The sequence below is a fragment of the Phoxinus phoxinus genome, assembly GCF_949152265.1.
Source record: "Phoxinus phoxinus genome assembly, chromosome: 19".
NCBI classification, from domain to species: Eukaryota; Metazoa; Chordata; class Actinopteri; order Cypriniformes; family Leuciscidae; genus Phoxinus; species Phoxinus phoxinus.
In genome coordinates, this window is record NC_136894.1 from 16,446,488 (window position 1) to 16,461,321 (window position 14,834).

The 14,834-nt window shown below is 37.8% G+C and overlaps 1 protein-coding gene across 2 annotated transcripts in view; it reads left to right on the forward strand.

Annotated features, from left to right (window-relative positions):
• pdik1l (PDLIM1 interacting kinase 1 like) overlaps positions 1–14,834 on the forward strand; it is a 24,125-nt gene continuing 9,291 nt past the window's right edge. The window contains exons 1-3 of one of the 2 annotated variants that reach the window (XR_013795030.1): positions 1–191; positions 2,402–2,701; positions 8,944–9,707. Coding sequence is in view for 1 of the 2 variants with exons in the window: in XM_079590522.1 (XP_079446648.1) it covers positions 2,417–2,701; positions 8,944–9,684 (1,026 nt within the window). In the remaining variant the exon portion in view is untranslated. Of the gene's footprint in view, positions 192–2,401; positions 2,702–8,943; positions 11,260–14,834 lie in introns of those variants that run through there. The other variant, XM_079590522.1, reaches the window with a different exon arrangement.

Consider the following 14,834-nt stretch of genomic DNA (forward strand, 5'->3'; position numbering starts at 1 on the left):
GCATGAGAAATCTTCGACGCGGACGCTACACTGAGCGCGAGTGCGCTCACGGGTACGCGCTCACGGACATACACAAAAAAGAGAGAAAGCGAGAGGCGAGGAGTGTGTGTGGCGGCCTCGCGCTTATAATGGCTGCCAGGAAAAGCAGAGCTGAGGAAAATCAGTTACATTGGGAATAAGGTCGTGCACAGGTAAATGTTTCTTGTGTTCGTGTGTGTGTGCAGCGGGACTCTTTGTCTGAGCATGTGTGTCGGTCTGCTACGCAGGTGCATACTGCTACTGAAGGGTTTTGCATTGAAATACACCTTTACTGTTACTGTCACAGCAACATATTAGCATCGTGTATATGTTCTCTCGCATGATGGGCAGCTGCAGTGTGTAATGTCACGCTTAGACAGCGATATCTAGCTGGAGAGGAGAAAACAGCGGCGCTGTGGCTGAAAGAGACAAAACCGACAGGCCTGTTACACAGCAGCACAAGCACATGACTGCATTACAAACACAACGTTTGTATTCTCACGATTGCTGCTCATGTGCTTCACTGTCCTCGGTCAAATAGTTAAACAGTGAGTGCGTATTGGCTTTGCCCTTTGATCGCTGTTTCCTCATGTCAAGCTGCTTCCGCACACACACGCGCGCACACGTGTTGGCAGCGCTGTCGAGTCTGTTTACCATTTGTGCACTAATGGCGTGTTTTTAAAATGTTTCTGGTCACTCCGCCTCCGGTACTAAAGCGAGAGATTTTAACTGTTCCTGAATCCCATTTAGAGAAACTGTCATGCTATAGATTTGTGGAACTTTCATGTCCCAGGATGATTTTCAAGAAGAAGAAAAAAAAGAAGCTTTTTAGAGAAATTAGAGTTTTAAGTGGCATCATTGGCGCATCTGGACACATCTGGCGTGTGTACTTTTTTGTCCTATCAAATGCCTTATTGAGCCCCCCATACCATAGTTAACTAACTAGTAATAAAAGTAACAAATTATGGTTCATGGTAACTTGCCATTAACTAATGGCTTTAAAAAATAAAATAAAAAAGTGCTATCCTTGTCCGGACTACTTTCGAATTTTAGTAAGAAAATTGCACTTACACATTAAGTACACACAGTGACAACAACTAATTTACTAAAAAAAACTCTGTATTTTGTTTTATTTGAGAAGGAAATAGTAAGTATCTCTTCAAACAGTTTTAACTCTCCAAAATTCTCAATCAGTCAAGTCTTTTATTTATATATATATATATATATATATATATTTTCTTCAAATGTGGCAACACTTAATATTTTCTATATTACTTTGTGTTTTTCAATTATATAATTCTATGTTGATTTCTTTACCTGGTTAACATGTCCTGGCAAGACATTTTTTTTTTCTGTCTTTAAACTCGTGGTAAATAAGTTTTGGTTCTTTCAGTATGAGATAAAGCCAACTGTTGTATTATCTTGAAGAGCCAGACTGTTGAAGTCTTTCATTATGTATCTGGCCAAACACCCAATTAACAGAGAGAAGCTGGCACCTGAGTCCAACCATGGTTTGCTTTTGCGTAAAATCTGAATATTGATACTATTGCAATATTTCAGCTTAATTTAAATAATGGCACAACAGTATGCATAGTGTACATTCAACAATAAATAAATTAGTGGCTTACAGCTATGATCTAGAGATAACTTGTTGGCTATGTTGGTGATCTATTGCTATTAATTGACTCAGTCAAAACTGAATATCTTTCAAAGATGCATGGCTGTGAACCCTTAGCCCACAGATGTTGACAAATTCTGTGACGACTTCTTCGCCTACCTTCACCTCAACTCCCAGAAGTTGCATAGCGGTCAGCAAATGAGTGGAATTAGCAATTCTTGGCAATTTAGAGTAGGCTATACAGTATGTATCAGACAGTCTGTCTGAGACTGAGACTAGCCTAATTGTTGTAAAACAAATTATGTTAAGATAAATCTAATACAACCGCTTGCTGCTCTGAACTGACTTCCGCTGAACAGCAGCCAAAATGTATAATTTTTCCTGTTTATCACTTTACAGTTGCTTTGAAACAGTCTGTATATAAAGCGCTACATACATACAGGTGACTTGACTAATGGGCCATATACGATAAGCAGATCTACCCTTTCCTACTCTATTTAAAAAAAAAACTCACACAACCAATAAATTACAACAACTTTACAATTAAATTGAAAACAGAAAATATAAAACTATTTCCAAATATTAAAAAAACATATAATATATGTGTATATGGTACTAATAACACCATACGCTTGTAACGCAGGTTGACACACTTCACCTTTAAACATCAAGGTCATTAATAGCAGCTTTAGAGTTCCCAGCAGATACTATAGTGACTCCATTCATGGTATATTGTATGTTGTGGCTTTCTTCCACACAATACAGGCGAGGAAGAAGAGGATGGTGAGCAGTCAAGCCAAGTACGAGCTGATCCAGGAGGTGGGCAGGGGCAGTTACGGTGTGGTATACGAGGCAGCTGTACGGCAGACCGGCGCTCGTGTGGCTGTGAAGAAGATTCGCTGTCACTCCCCGGAGAACGTAGAGCTGGCCTTGAGGGAATTCTGGGCCCTGAGCAGTATCCAGAGCCAGCATCCCAACGTCATCCACCTGGAGGAATGCGTTCTCCAGAGAGACGGTCTCGCCCAGAGAATGAGCCACGGCTCCAGCTCCTCGCTCTATCTGGAGGTGTGTTTCCAACCTGCAAATACATTTTAGGTTCACATTATGTTTACTAGACTCAAATTGAAAAACTTGATAACAATGAAAAGGAAATTCAAACTAATACGTTCATATATTTATTGCTTACTATTCATACCAATTGATAGTACTCAATAAATGGGACATATTGAACATTTCTGGACACTTTAGGAACAATTACTGAATTAAATTTTGATTAGACGTTAATCATTTATTATCTGCGTATTCCTGCTGGCAAACTTTTGAAAACTGCTCTCAAAGTGCAAATTTTTGAAAATGATGTCATCTCCATGTAAACTACAAATCGTGAATTTGTGAAAATGGTGACGTCATGCGCATGCATATCACATGTTTAAGTCAATAGGCGCATAATTTTTCTTTACAAAGTGACATCGCCAACTACTGGCCTGGCAGCGTAATACATAATTTAGTAGTTTTTGCGGATCCGTGTGAACGGGGATTGTTTTGACAATGTTGTTGTCTGTACGCCTGTAAACCTGCAGCCTAAAAATCGCATTCCTTTCTGTTTTGATAATCACTCTAAACCAAATAGCAATATAGATTTTATTGTGATGTCATGCATCCCAATCTTCTATGCGATTTATAAAGCATGGCCATAATTAAAGCTTGCCTAATTTATCATTGATTTATTGTACTTGTACTATACTTTTTTCATGTGACTAATACATTACCCATCATACTTTCTGACATTATTATAAAATATACATAAAGCATCAATTAAATACTTAATATGCATAATTAGCTCTTTACTATGTTAGTTTAGTGCTAAGATTCCTGTGTTTGTCAGTAATTGAAAATGAGAAAACGGAAAATTAAGTTGTCCCTTGCATCCATTTTATTCTGAAAATCACACATTACATTGTAATTACTACTCCTGTAGGAACTTCCCAGGAGGACTTGAAGGAGCATATTCCCTGTATAATTTAGGGTTTATGCTCATGTCCCACAGACACTGACCAGACATATTTCTTAAAGGAACACGCCGACTTTTTGGGACTTTAGCTTGTTCACCGTATCCCCCGGAGTTAGATAAGTCCATACATACCCTTTTCATCTCTGTGTGTGCCGTAACTCTGTCTGACGCACCCACCGCTAGCCTAGCCTATTTCTACACGCTGTGACTATACAAATCACAACATGTAATTAGGAAAATGTTGGCATTATTTTTTCACTTATTAGGAAGCACTATGCTAGCTGGAGCCGTTTACCTCCAGTCTTTGTGCTAAGCTAGGCTAGCGGTGGGTGCGTCAGAAAGAGTTACGGCACGCACAGAGATAAAAAGGGTATGTATGGATTTATCTAACTCTGGGACTGGGGGATACGGTGAATAAGCTAAAGTCCCAAAAAGTCGGCGTATTCCTTTTAAAATATGGACTGTAAGCGCAGCAATTGACACATTCAACAAATAAATAGCTTTTTACTGCATAATATTATCATAGTCTTGACAAACAATGCAGATGTACAGATCTTACTGTTCTTACAGTCTAATAGTGACTGTTAACAAACATGGTGAAGTACAGCATGCAAAAAGCCGGTAATCCTGTCTCCGGTCTCCATCCTGCAAAAAAAAAGGCCACAAAATCACCTCCCAGATGATTATTCTGATGATGAATATTAGGGCTGTCAACTTTAGTCGTTTAGTCGACTAATCGGTCGATGCCGTCTTGGTCGACTGACATTCTCATTGGTCGACCATGCATTTGCATAATTTTTTTTTTTTTTTCACCAATAAAGAAATTTTCATTGATTTACTCCTTGATATTTATTCCTTTATAAGCATTTATATATTACTGTATTCTAAATATAATTAGCATATGTTTTATCCCCAACTTTAAATGCTTTAATTTAGGCTATTTTGTACCAGCGCCACAGTTTATCGCACCACGTAGAACAACACAACACTCGGTAACCGCACCTGTGGCTGCAGCACTGCTGCTTGCGCTCACTACGGAATAGAGTTTTGCTGTATTCACTCAGGTAGAACGCTACATCCGCTACTAATCAGAATTCCGGATTTTCCGACCTGAAAATGTGACCTACGTGAATCATGCAGACACTTTTCAACAAGGTTCATTCAGCGCTGCCGCTCCCACCACGCGCATCACATCACGCACTGTGCGTAGGGTGCCGAGTGCTGAGGGGGCAGCAAAAAATAGTCTACTGAAAAATCAATAATTATATTTTAATAATTATATTAAATATATAGCTCACTGATGCCTGCAAAAAGTTTCTCCCGGAATCTAGAGCGAGCGAGCGAGCGCGCCCGCGAGACAGAGACTGTGCTTCAAACCGTGTAGCGCGTGCATGACAGAGGGAGAGAGAAAGAGACCGCGCGCGTGTGTGCCTCATGATGAAGTACATCATGTAAGACAAACTCTACATTATACCGCTTATTACATGACTACCTACCAAATAAATAAATAATTTGACACTAAAAATTGATTTTAAAAGGAGTTTATGTATTTAAAAACGATTTATATTGCTTCCGCTAAAGAAAATAGTCCGTCTCACTTCTCGTACTCAAGTAGAAGTACAGATACTTGGGGCGTCTCAGTATATTTTCCTGCTTTTTTAATTTTCAAAGAATTGTATTATTATTATATTTTTTTATGTATTATTGATGTTTTTCGTTTTTGTTTTATAAATGCTCTGACAATTGTTTAATATGAACAAATGTTCAATCAAAATGCAAAACATCGCGTTTTTTTTTTTTTTTTTTTTTTTTTAGTCGACTGATCGTTGCTCAGGACAGGACTTTGGTCGACTAAGCATTTCTTTGGTTGACTACAGCCCTAATGAATATGCAAAAGGAGCAGGAATACAAACTACTTGGACTATTCTACAAAGGAGACAGCACTCTATAGTACAAGTGGATGATTATAGTATTGTATGCCATTTTGTGTTGGGTCAAGTTGCATAAAGACGTGAGGATGTTGTGACTGGATGGAAATAAGCCAGAGTGCAGCACAGTAAGAGGTTGTTATTCCTGGCCTTTGAGATGTGGTTGATTAGCACTCTTGCGGCTATAATTGTGAGCCTGCAGAGGGCCATTTGTCTGCTGACCTCTGTCTGTACAAAGCTTTCAGCATCTTCTGTCAAAAGGCAGCTGACAAAGGGGAAACGTGGTTCAGATAGAAGCAGAAATCCCCAAAAGTACTTGTAAAGGTTCTGAACTTTTCACCACATGTGAATATCTATTTAATATCACTTTTCAAACCTAGGTAAAGCAAGATTTCAAACATATAATTTTGAGGTAAACACCATTTTGAACCTCTAGAGACAATTTAATTTAGCATTGAATTGAATTCTACAGTTGTTTAGCAACAGCAACAGACAAATAATCATAAACCAAAGGAGGTTTACCTCATTAAAGATTGCACATAGACTTTCAGGATCAGAATCTTAGGAAAACGGTAAAAAAGTCTATCAGAGGTATTTTTCTTGACAACAGTTAGACTAGAAGGTTTTACTACATAATGTTCCTTGTGTGCTGTGCTTGTCCAATCAATTTTATTAATTTTGTAAATATGTAAATAAGAATGTTAACCCAATGTTTACAATGTACAGTGTGTGAATGTTAACCCAATGTTTACAATTATTAATGCAATACTTTGGTTACTATTTAAGGCGTTTAAAGCCCTTTTTTGTTTTACTTGGGAAAATAGATTAGTGCATTTGGTTACACCAAACATAAGTGAATCTTCCATAAGTCTGCAGTTTGATTCATGATTCTGCTTAATGTAAAGATCATTTTTGTTTTTAACAAGTTTTTTTTTTTTTTTGTAGAACAGAGCTCAACTTAAAATACAAATTCAACGTGTAGGTTATCAGGGGAAGGATGTGGTTGAATGTACCAACACATGCCATGCAGCAGTGTGTCTGTAACACACATCTCCTCTATGGACAGTGCTGTTGTTTTTGTTCTTCAGATTCAAGATGTGCTCTGATTGGTTCCTTGTGCTGACAGATGGTGTGGCGTTCATCGGTTAGTGCTCTGTTTTGCAATACCCTGCAAGATGGTAAAGAAAACATAGCTGCCAAAGCTGGTTGTGTAATTGATTATCCAGTCAATATGAAACTGACTAACTGTGATGCCACTCGTTTGTATAAGACACCTCTGTTTAAAGCTACAGTTAAATATCTAATACAGCATTATATTTTTCCCTCTCGTTTTGTGCAAGGTGACAGACTATATGCAAAACAATTATAAATACAATTGTACTTTTAATTCAATACTGCAAAGTAATATTATCTAATTTAAATATTATTAATGTGCTATGTATTTTTGTGCTTATTCTGCATTTCATTCAGTCGCAATTTATATCTTCCTCCTAAAAATCTCAAATATTTTTTTTTTTTTACAAATGCGATAATGTTGGGTTGAAAATGATGTACATGGACACTAATAAACATTTTGTCAAATTAATTTGCATCAGTGTTTCCACGTTCTAAAATTACCTCTGTAGTAACTGTTAGCAAAGACAGAGTACAGTAAATGAATCTGTGCAATAAAAGATGGTGTTGTAACTTGTATAGCATAGGCTACATTGTCCTCCACAACTTGACAGGAGGCTGTCAAACATTAAACAAAATAACTTTTTTTTTCTTCATTCATCAACTTGAATCTGCAATTGAACACCTTTATAGTTCGAGTTGAAAGGGATATCCTACATCTAGTTTTGGATGGAGCACATTATTAGCATAACATGCTAGCATCAAACTCAATCACAGCTCATTAAGTTTTGGAACAGAGCTTTTGTCTCTCTTTAAGTGATTGTGTTTTGATGGATGTCGATGTGGGTAGATGGGATTTATATTCGCTTGATGGAATGTGGGTTGTAAGTCAGTTTAAGATTTCATCCATGAAGTTTGGCTTCTATCCCGGAACATCTTTAGTTTTATCCTACTGAACGCTGCCTAGAGTGTCCTCGGCAAGCAGATAATACTGAAATAAAAAACAAAACTTATTTCACAACTTTTCTTTTACAGACATGAATGATTCCTCAAATCATGGGGCTAGTTGTTGAGAGGTGTGCTATTACTTTTCTAAGCAATCTAACTTATGATTTTCCCTTAGTGACAATAAAAGAAGGCAGGACACTCAATTAATGGTTGCTTATTGGTCCAAGCAAAGCTCTATCAACCATCCTGAACATAAAGACTCGTAATTGCAACAATTTAGCAGCTGCTTATGTATTCTTTGGCAAACCACAACACCCTGGCATCATGGTGCATAGTTTTGCACAGGCAAGCATTCCTTTAGTTTAAACAGTATATCATGGCACTAGCAACGGTCATGGGTTCTAATCCAAGGTAATGCATGAATTTATATATACATTCAATGCAACCTAAGGCTCAATTCACCCCTTGCCCCTACCCCTTCGTTTTGCTCGTTCACGTCTAGGGGTAGGGTGTCCCGATTCTTGTTACGATAGAGGGGTAGGGCGAAGGGGTAGGGCTACATAACCCTCGAAACTGAGATTTTTTTTAGGGTTAGCTACGGATGACGTATCGGGTTCATGAAGGGTTGTTCCATTTTGTAGGGGAATATTTCAACCCCTTTGCCATTGTAACTCTGTTTTAAGGGCCAAAGGGTACACTCGAAAACAAGGGGTAGGGGCAAGGGGTGAATTGGGATTGAGGCTAAGGATCTTTGGAAAAAACTGCTGGGCAAATGCATAAATGTTGATGTTTCCCATCATGAGCTGTTTAAAAAAAAAAAAAAAATGGCTGGATATGAATTTACATGATACTTTAGATGATCCACTAATTAACAGAAGTGGGCCTTATATCTAGTGTCCTTTCCATAATGAGAAGATCATTATGTCAGTGGTCAGTGCACATTTTCTGTTATGTAAGTATTACTTTTTTGTTGTTGTTGACTATCAACCACACTACTTCCTTGTCATTCATTAGTAGAACTGGCCATTAAAAATTCAACCACAAAGGCAATTGCATAAATGTATACAAAATGTGAACCTTTACACACTTCAACTCCAACCCTAGAGGGTCAGTGTCCTGCTGAGTTTAGTTCTAACCCTAAAAACACTCTTAACCAGCTTCCAATTTACAGACAGTTGGGTTCAATTGGGATTGGTACTAAAATCTACAGTACACTGCCCCCCCAGGAATAGAGTTGAACAGGGTTACACAGTTGTCCTGTTTTACACAATTGGTTTTAACTTTTGTATTTCTTTATATCCACTCAGTTGGTGGAGACATCCTTGAAAGGTGAGATCACGTTTGACCCCCGCTGCGCCTACTACCTGTGGTTCGTCATGGACTTCTGCGATGGTGGAGACATGAATGCCTATCTACTGTCCCGCAAACCCAGCCGCAAGACTAACACCAGCTTCATGCTGCAACTGGGCAGCGCTCTTGCCTTCCTGCATCGCAACCAGATTATCCACCGAGACCTCAAACCTGACAACATTCTCATCTCGCAGGGCCGCACCCCCGCCGGGTCCCCCGAACCCACCCTGAAGGTGGCTGACTTTGGCCTCAGCAAGGTCTGCTCCTGTTCGGGCCTGAACCCCGAAGAACCAGCCAGCGTCAATAAGTGTTTCTTGTCCACAGCTTGTGGAACGGACTTCTACATGGCCCCTGAGGTCTGGGAGGGCCACTACACTGCTAAGGCTGACATTTTTGCTTTGGGGGTGATCATATGGGCTATGGTGGAACGGATAACATTTGTGGATGGAGAGACTCAGAAGGAGCTTTTAGGGAGCTATGTACAGCAGGGGGAGGATATTGTCCCCCTAGGGGAGGCTCTGTTGGAGAATCCCAAGATGGAGCTCCTCATCCCGGCCCGTAAGAAAAGCATGAATGCTGGCATGAAGCAGCTGATTCGAGAGATGCTGTCCGCCAATCCACAGGAGCGACCCGACGCTGTTGAACTGGAGCTCAGGCTGGTTCGGATCGCATGCAGGGAACTTGATTGGGATACGTGAAAGGAAAGCATCTTGGACATGGGGTAAACTTATAGAAAAACATACTCTGAGCTTGGTGAACGTAAAAACGTTGTTTGGCCCTGTCCCAAATGGCACACTTGATGTTGAGTTAGGGTATTGTGGTCTACGCTCTGAAGTGTCTGTGAAATCGAATACTCTAGGGTTTCCCAGTTGTTAATTCATATTTTAGGTCCCTTTTGCTTAGCTCACAATGGTGTAGACGATCACCTAACATTATCCGTGCTGCAAAGTATAGACTTTGAGGAATATCTCGCAGGGTGAGAGTGCCCTTTGGGACAGGGTCTTTGTAGGCAGGATTGAGTTTTTCGGGGGCGGTTGCACTGGTCCTCCAGTTTAGTACAGCATTCATTGATGAAAAACAGCCTTTACAATGTTAAATACTTATTACTGACTCATGTTCACAAGCACATTGGGACTTTAATTGACAGGAGTCTAGATGGGCTTCAGTGGGGTTTCATTAATGAAAAACATCAGATTTCCACTGACCATAAACACAGAGGTCCACAGAATTCCCAGAACATTCCCTGGGCTAAAACATCAGATAGCATGTAGATTAGGGCTGGGCGATATAGCTACAATATAAATTTGTTAAATATTTTGGCTTCATTAAATATTCAATATTTTCTTTTTGATGGTCTTTGGTTTGTTTTTGTTGGGTTTTTTTTGCTCATGAATTAAGGGAACTGGTTTAATGACATGGTCTTAAGGAATCGTAATGGCATAAAAATCATGATCGCTCATTTTGTCACCAACAACAAAATAGTGAACGTATTCAATTATCGTCCAGCCCTATTGTAGATTTAATATAGCACAGCAAAAAGACTTCAATATCTCTTCTTGGGAACTCTTTAGTTCTCTGAGAGCTAGTCTCACCTCACACCTGGTGCTAATTCAACTCGTAATGCAAAGCAGAAAACATGCAGCAAATATCGGCTTCTTTAACAGCCACCTTGATTTTTCTTTTTTTACGGTCAATTTAGCAGTTTCTTTCTTCTTCTTTTTTTTACAACAGATCAATATCTGTTTTTTCTGTAATTCACAAACAAAAGGGCTTCAGGGATTTGTATTTGTATCACTCAATCTTTTCTACAAAAACTTAAAGGCAATAGTTTATAGTCTGTCAAAAGACATTCAAAAGACAAATTATTCTGTAGTATTAATCATCCTGCTGGAAATTTGAATAATCAGTGAATACCCATTTTAATAAAAAACAAAAACCCCAACGAAGATCGAGTTTCAAGGGAATTCAGACGTAGTATCTGATATGAACTGACATATATGAATATATACAGACTTATTCTGTCTTTACTTCCTACTGGAAACTAAATGATTATAGGGAAGCTCTGTGTACTGTATGTGTGAAGGATATGTGTCCATTTCAGAACACCAGATGTGAAGTGCTTTGACATCATTTCTTGAATTGAGGATCTAAGTTTTCTCCTTTGGACTGTGGATCAGATTTAAAAAGGGGAAAGCTGGCACTTTCCACAAACGGTGTATAAATGGGAAAGTAAAATGGTCAGTGAAAAACATTAAATTAGCTATTTGATTTTCTGTTGGTCTGTTCTGAGGTTTTATTTTCATTTATTTTTTGCAGCCATGTTACCAAAATTCTTAACTTCTCTGAGAGTTTGAAGTTGAGTAATCATTTAAATCAACTTTGTTTAAATTATATTTAAGATTATTATACAGTTATAACAATTATAATCGAATGCATTATAGTAAATAAATAAAAAATACACCAGAATGTTTAACAGAGTAAAGAAGAACAGAGTTGCACCAGCAGGGTTTAGTTTGTACCCCAGTTGTTGGTTTATAGTTTTTGAAAGACTTCAATAACAGGCTGAATGGTTGAGCTTGATGAATACTCTACAATTTGTGTAAAAATTAAGACAATAGAACAAGCTTTACATCACACCATGCTATACAAAGAGTCAAACTTAATATAATTATTTTGATTGTTTCTTTAAAAAAGTTACACCATTTGTACCCTATTTGTGGAAAGTACCATCTGATCTTTCAGACAGAATGGCTACAATTACTTTAGCTGATTGATCTGAGGATTCGCTTAAACATTGACTTGAATTCATAGACTGAAAGTCAGTCTGGAATGGACCATGGCATTGTGGTTTACAAGTTAAGTAGAGATTCTTGCTCACAACTTGTGATCTTTACACCCAGTGAACCTCATATGAACTCTGTGAACATCCAGCCTCGATCAAAAACAGGAAACCTCATGTATTAGCACAGAGAGAGTTTACGCACTACAACAAACACCAGTGTACTAATGCATGCAACTCCTCTCACCTTCAGGGAAATGCGTACAGGGAGTGTGAATGGATAAAAACGTTGATGCCAACACACAAACACAACCATAAGCCTCTGTGAGTCGGGGATCTCACATCTTTGACACATGATACCAGCGAGCTGAATTTGATCTCCACTTCACTGTGTCATTTCTGCCTGGAATCCCAGAGTGCCGAATCTTACCGGTAATCCCTTCCGCTACGCTCATGACAGACTAACGCTAAGCCTGTTACGTTTCTGAGGTATTAGGCTAAGACAGAATTCTCTGGGACAGAAACTGCCATTCAGGTCAACATTTTGTACAATTTTACTGGCAATTCAGACAGGAGTCCTCGTGGTAGTAGTACCTCTGTCCCTTTAAACACACAATACGTCTTTTTCCTAAGTGACAAAGTGTGTATCCATACTTTTTTCACCTTGTCAAGTGGGGCATGCTGTAAATGACAGAACCAGATAATTTTTACTTCAGAGCAATGGTTTAAATCATCCCTCTCAAAATGTTTTTTTCTTTTTTCTTTTGTGGAAGCTTCTCTTCCAACTGTGGTATTATACTATAATCCACATTATCACAAGAATAAAGGATAAAGGGATTATTTTCACAGAGCCACTGCTTATTAATCACCCAAATATTGTTTAATCTTCCTTTTTTTGTAGATTACCATAATTTATGCCTTATTTTTAAATCCTATTGCCCTTATGAGCACTTGATTCGGCCGTGTGTTTCCTGGAGTTCTCTCAAAGGACAGAGCTACATTTGCCTGATAAGCACCTAGTTGTGTTGGTTTGAAATGATTCTTTATCAAATGTTGCTGTTTGTCAGTATTAATAAGAGAACTTCATGGAAGGGACCGATCTGTCCAATTAAAGCGATGTGTTGTCATCTTAAAGGGGATGGTTCCCCTAAAATGTAAATATTGTCATCATTTACTCACACTCACATTGTTCCAAACCTGAATGAGTTTCTTTCTTCTGTCGAACACAAAATAAGATATTTTGAAGAATGTTTGTAACCACCAGACAGATGCACCTATTTGCTCCATAGGAACAAAATAATAATACTTTGGAAGTCAATTGGTGCCGTCAACTTTGTGGTCAACAAAATTCTTCAAAATATCTTCTTTTGTGTTCAGCTGTAGAAAGTAATTCGTACAGGTTGGGAACAACATGAAGGCGAGTAATTGACTATTTTTATTGTTGAGGTGAACTATCACTTTAAGTAAGAATTGAATTGGGCAGCAGTGAAGCCGACATGCAGATGAATGACACTGGAATGTAAACTCGTGGCCCAATAGAAACATTGTGGGAAAAGAGCAAAATAAAGGTGTGGTGCTGTCTTAGGCTGTTCACACTGCAGTTGCATTTGTCCCAAACCTGATTCGAGACTGATCTGTTTTTGGATGAGTGTGAACAGCAAAAATTATCTGTATTATAAAACGTTTGTATTATTCAGATACATATCTAATTTTAATGACCTGTGTCTGGGTTCAAATATATGGTGCACAAAAATGGGTAAAGGGTCAGTTCACCCAAAAATTAAAATTTTTGCTCTCCCTTGTGTTGTTCCAAACCTGTAAGATTTTTAGTTTGACGCTTCAAAAAGTTCATAAACAGAACATTGTTAAACTAATCCATATGAATTGAGTGGTTTAGTCCAAAGAGACATGATCGTTTTATACAGTATGATGAACAGATTGAATTTAGTGAATTTGAAGTTCATTTGAAGTGGTAGTTGCGTATACTGTCAATGGAGGGACAAAAAAGGTCTAATTTAATTCTAAATATCTTAATTTGTTTTCCGACGATGAACAAAAGTCTTGAGTTTGGATTGGAACAACATGAGGGGGAGTAATTAATGACAACATTTTTATTTTTGGGTGAACTAACCCTTTAAAAATGTAATAATTGCACTTTTTCCAAAGCTGGCACACATTGGTTTGTTTAGAAGGGGTAATGGCAAACATTACATTCTATCACAATAGGTTCATTAAGAAGACAATAACATTGGGCTCTCCATAGTAGTGGTAGAAAGATTATAATGCATTTGAATTAAGAAAAATAATTTTATATAATTTACGGATTCAAATTCATTAGACAAAATGTTGAATAATCGTCTCCCCTTAAATGCTGCTAGAGCTTTTCTCAAAACTGATTTCACTTTGAGCCATTTTTTGCAATGACTTTTAATCAACTGGCAAGTCAGGTGATTTTTAATGGGTGTATTAAGAAAGTTCTACTTATGTTCACCCAGGTGTCCTAACCACAGGTGTAGTTCATAATAATTATGAGCATGTTCCACTAACGCTTGACTTTAAACAGTCACAACAGAAGTTAATATGTCAATGCATAATTCATGAAGTCCAAAGTTGCAAATACATTCATATATGGTTCAAAAGTTTAGGGTTGTTAAGATTCTCTTATGCTCACCAAGGCTGTATTTATTTGATAAAAAAATACAGTAAAGCCAGTATTTTCAAATATTAATTATTTTTTTTACTATTATTATTAATAAACAATTATATTAATAACTATTAAGATTTGTCATGTGATGGCAAAGCTGATTAGTCCAGTCTTCAGTGTCACACAATCCTTCAGAAATTATTAATATGCTGATTTGCTGCTCAAGAAACATTTCTTATAATCCTCGATGATGAAAACAGTGGTGTTGATTACTGTGTGGAAACTGTGAAGCATTTTCTTTCTGGATTTTTGATGGATAGAATGTTTAAAAGAACAGCATTAATAAAAAAAAATAAAAAAATGGGTAACAATTTAGAAGTCTATACTGTCACTTTTGATTAAATGCATCCTTGCTGAATAAAAAA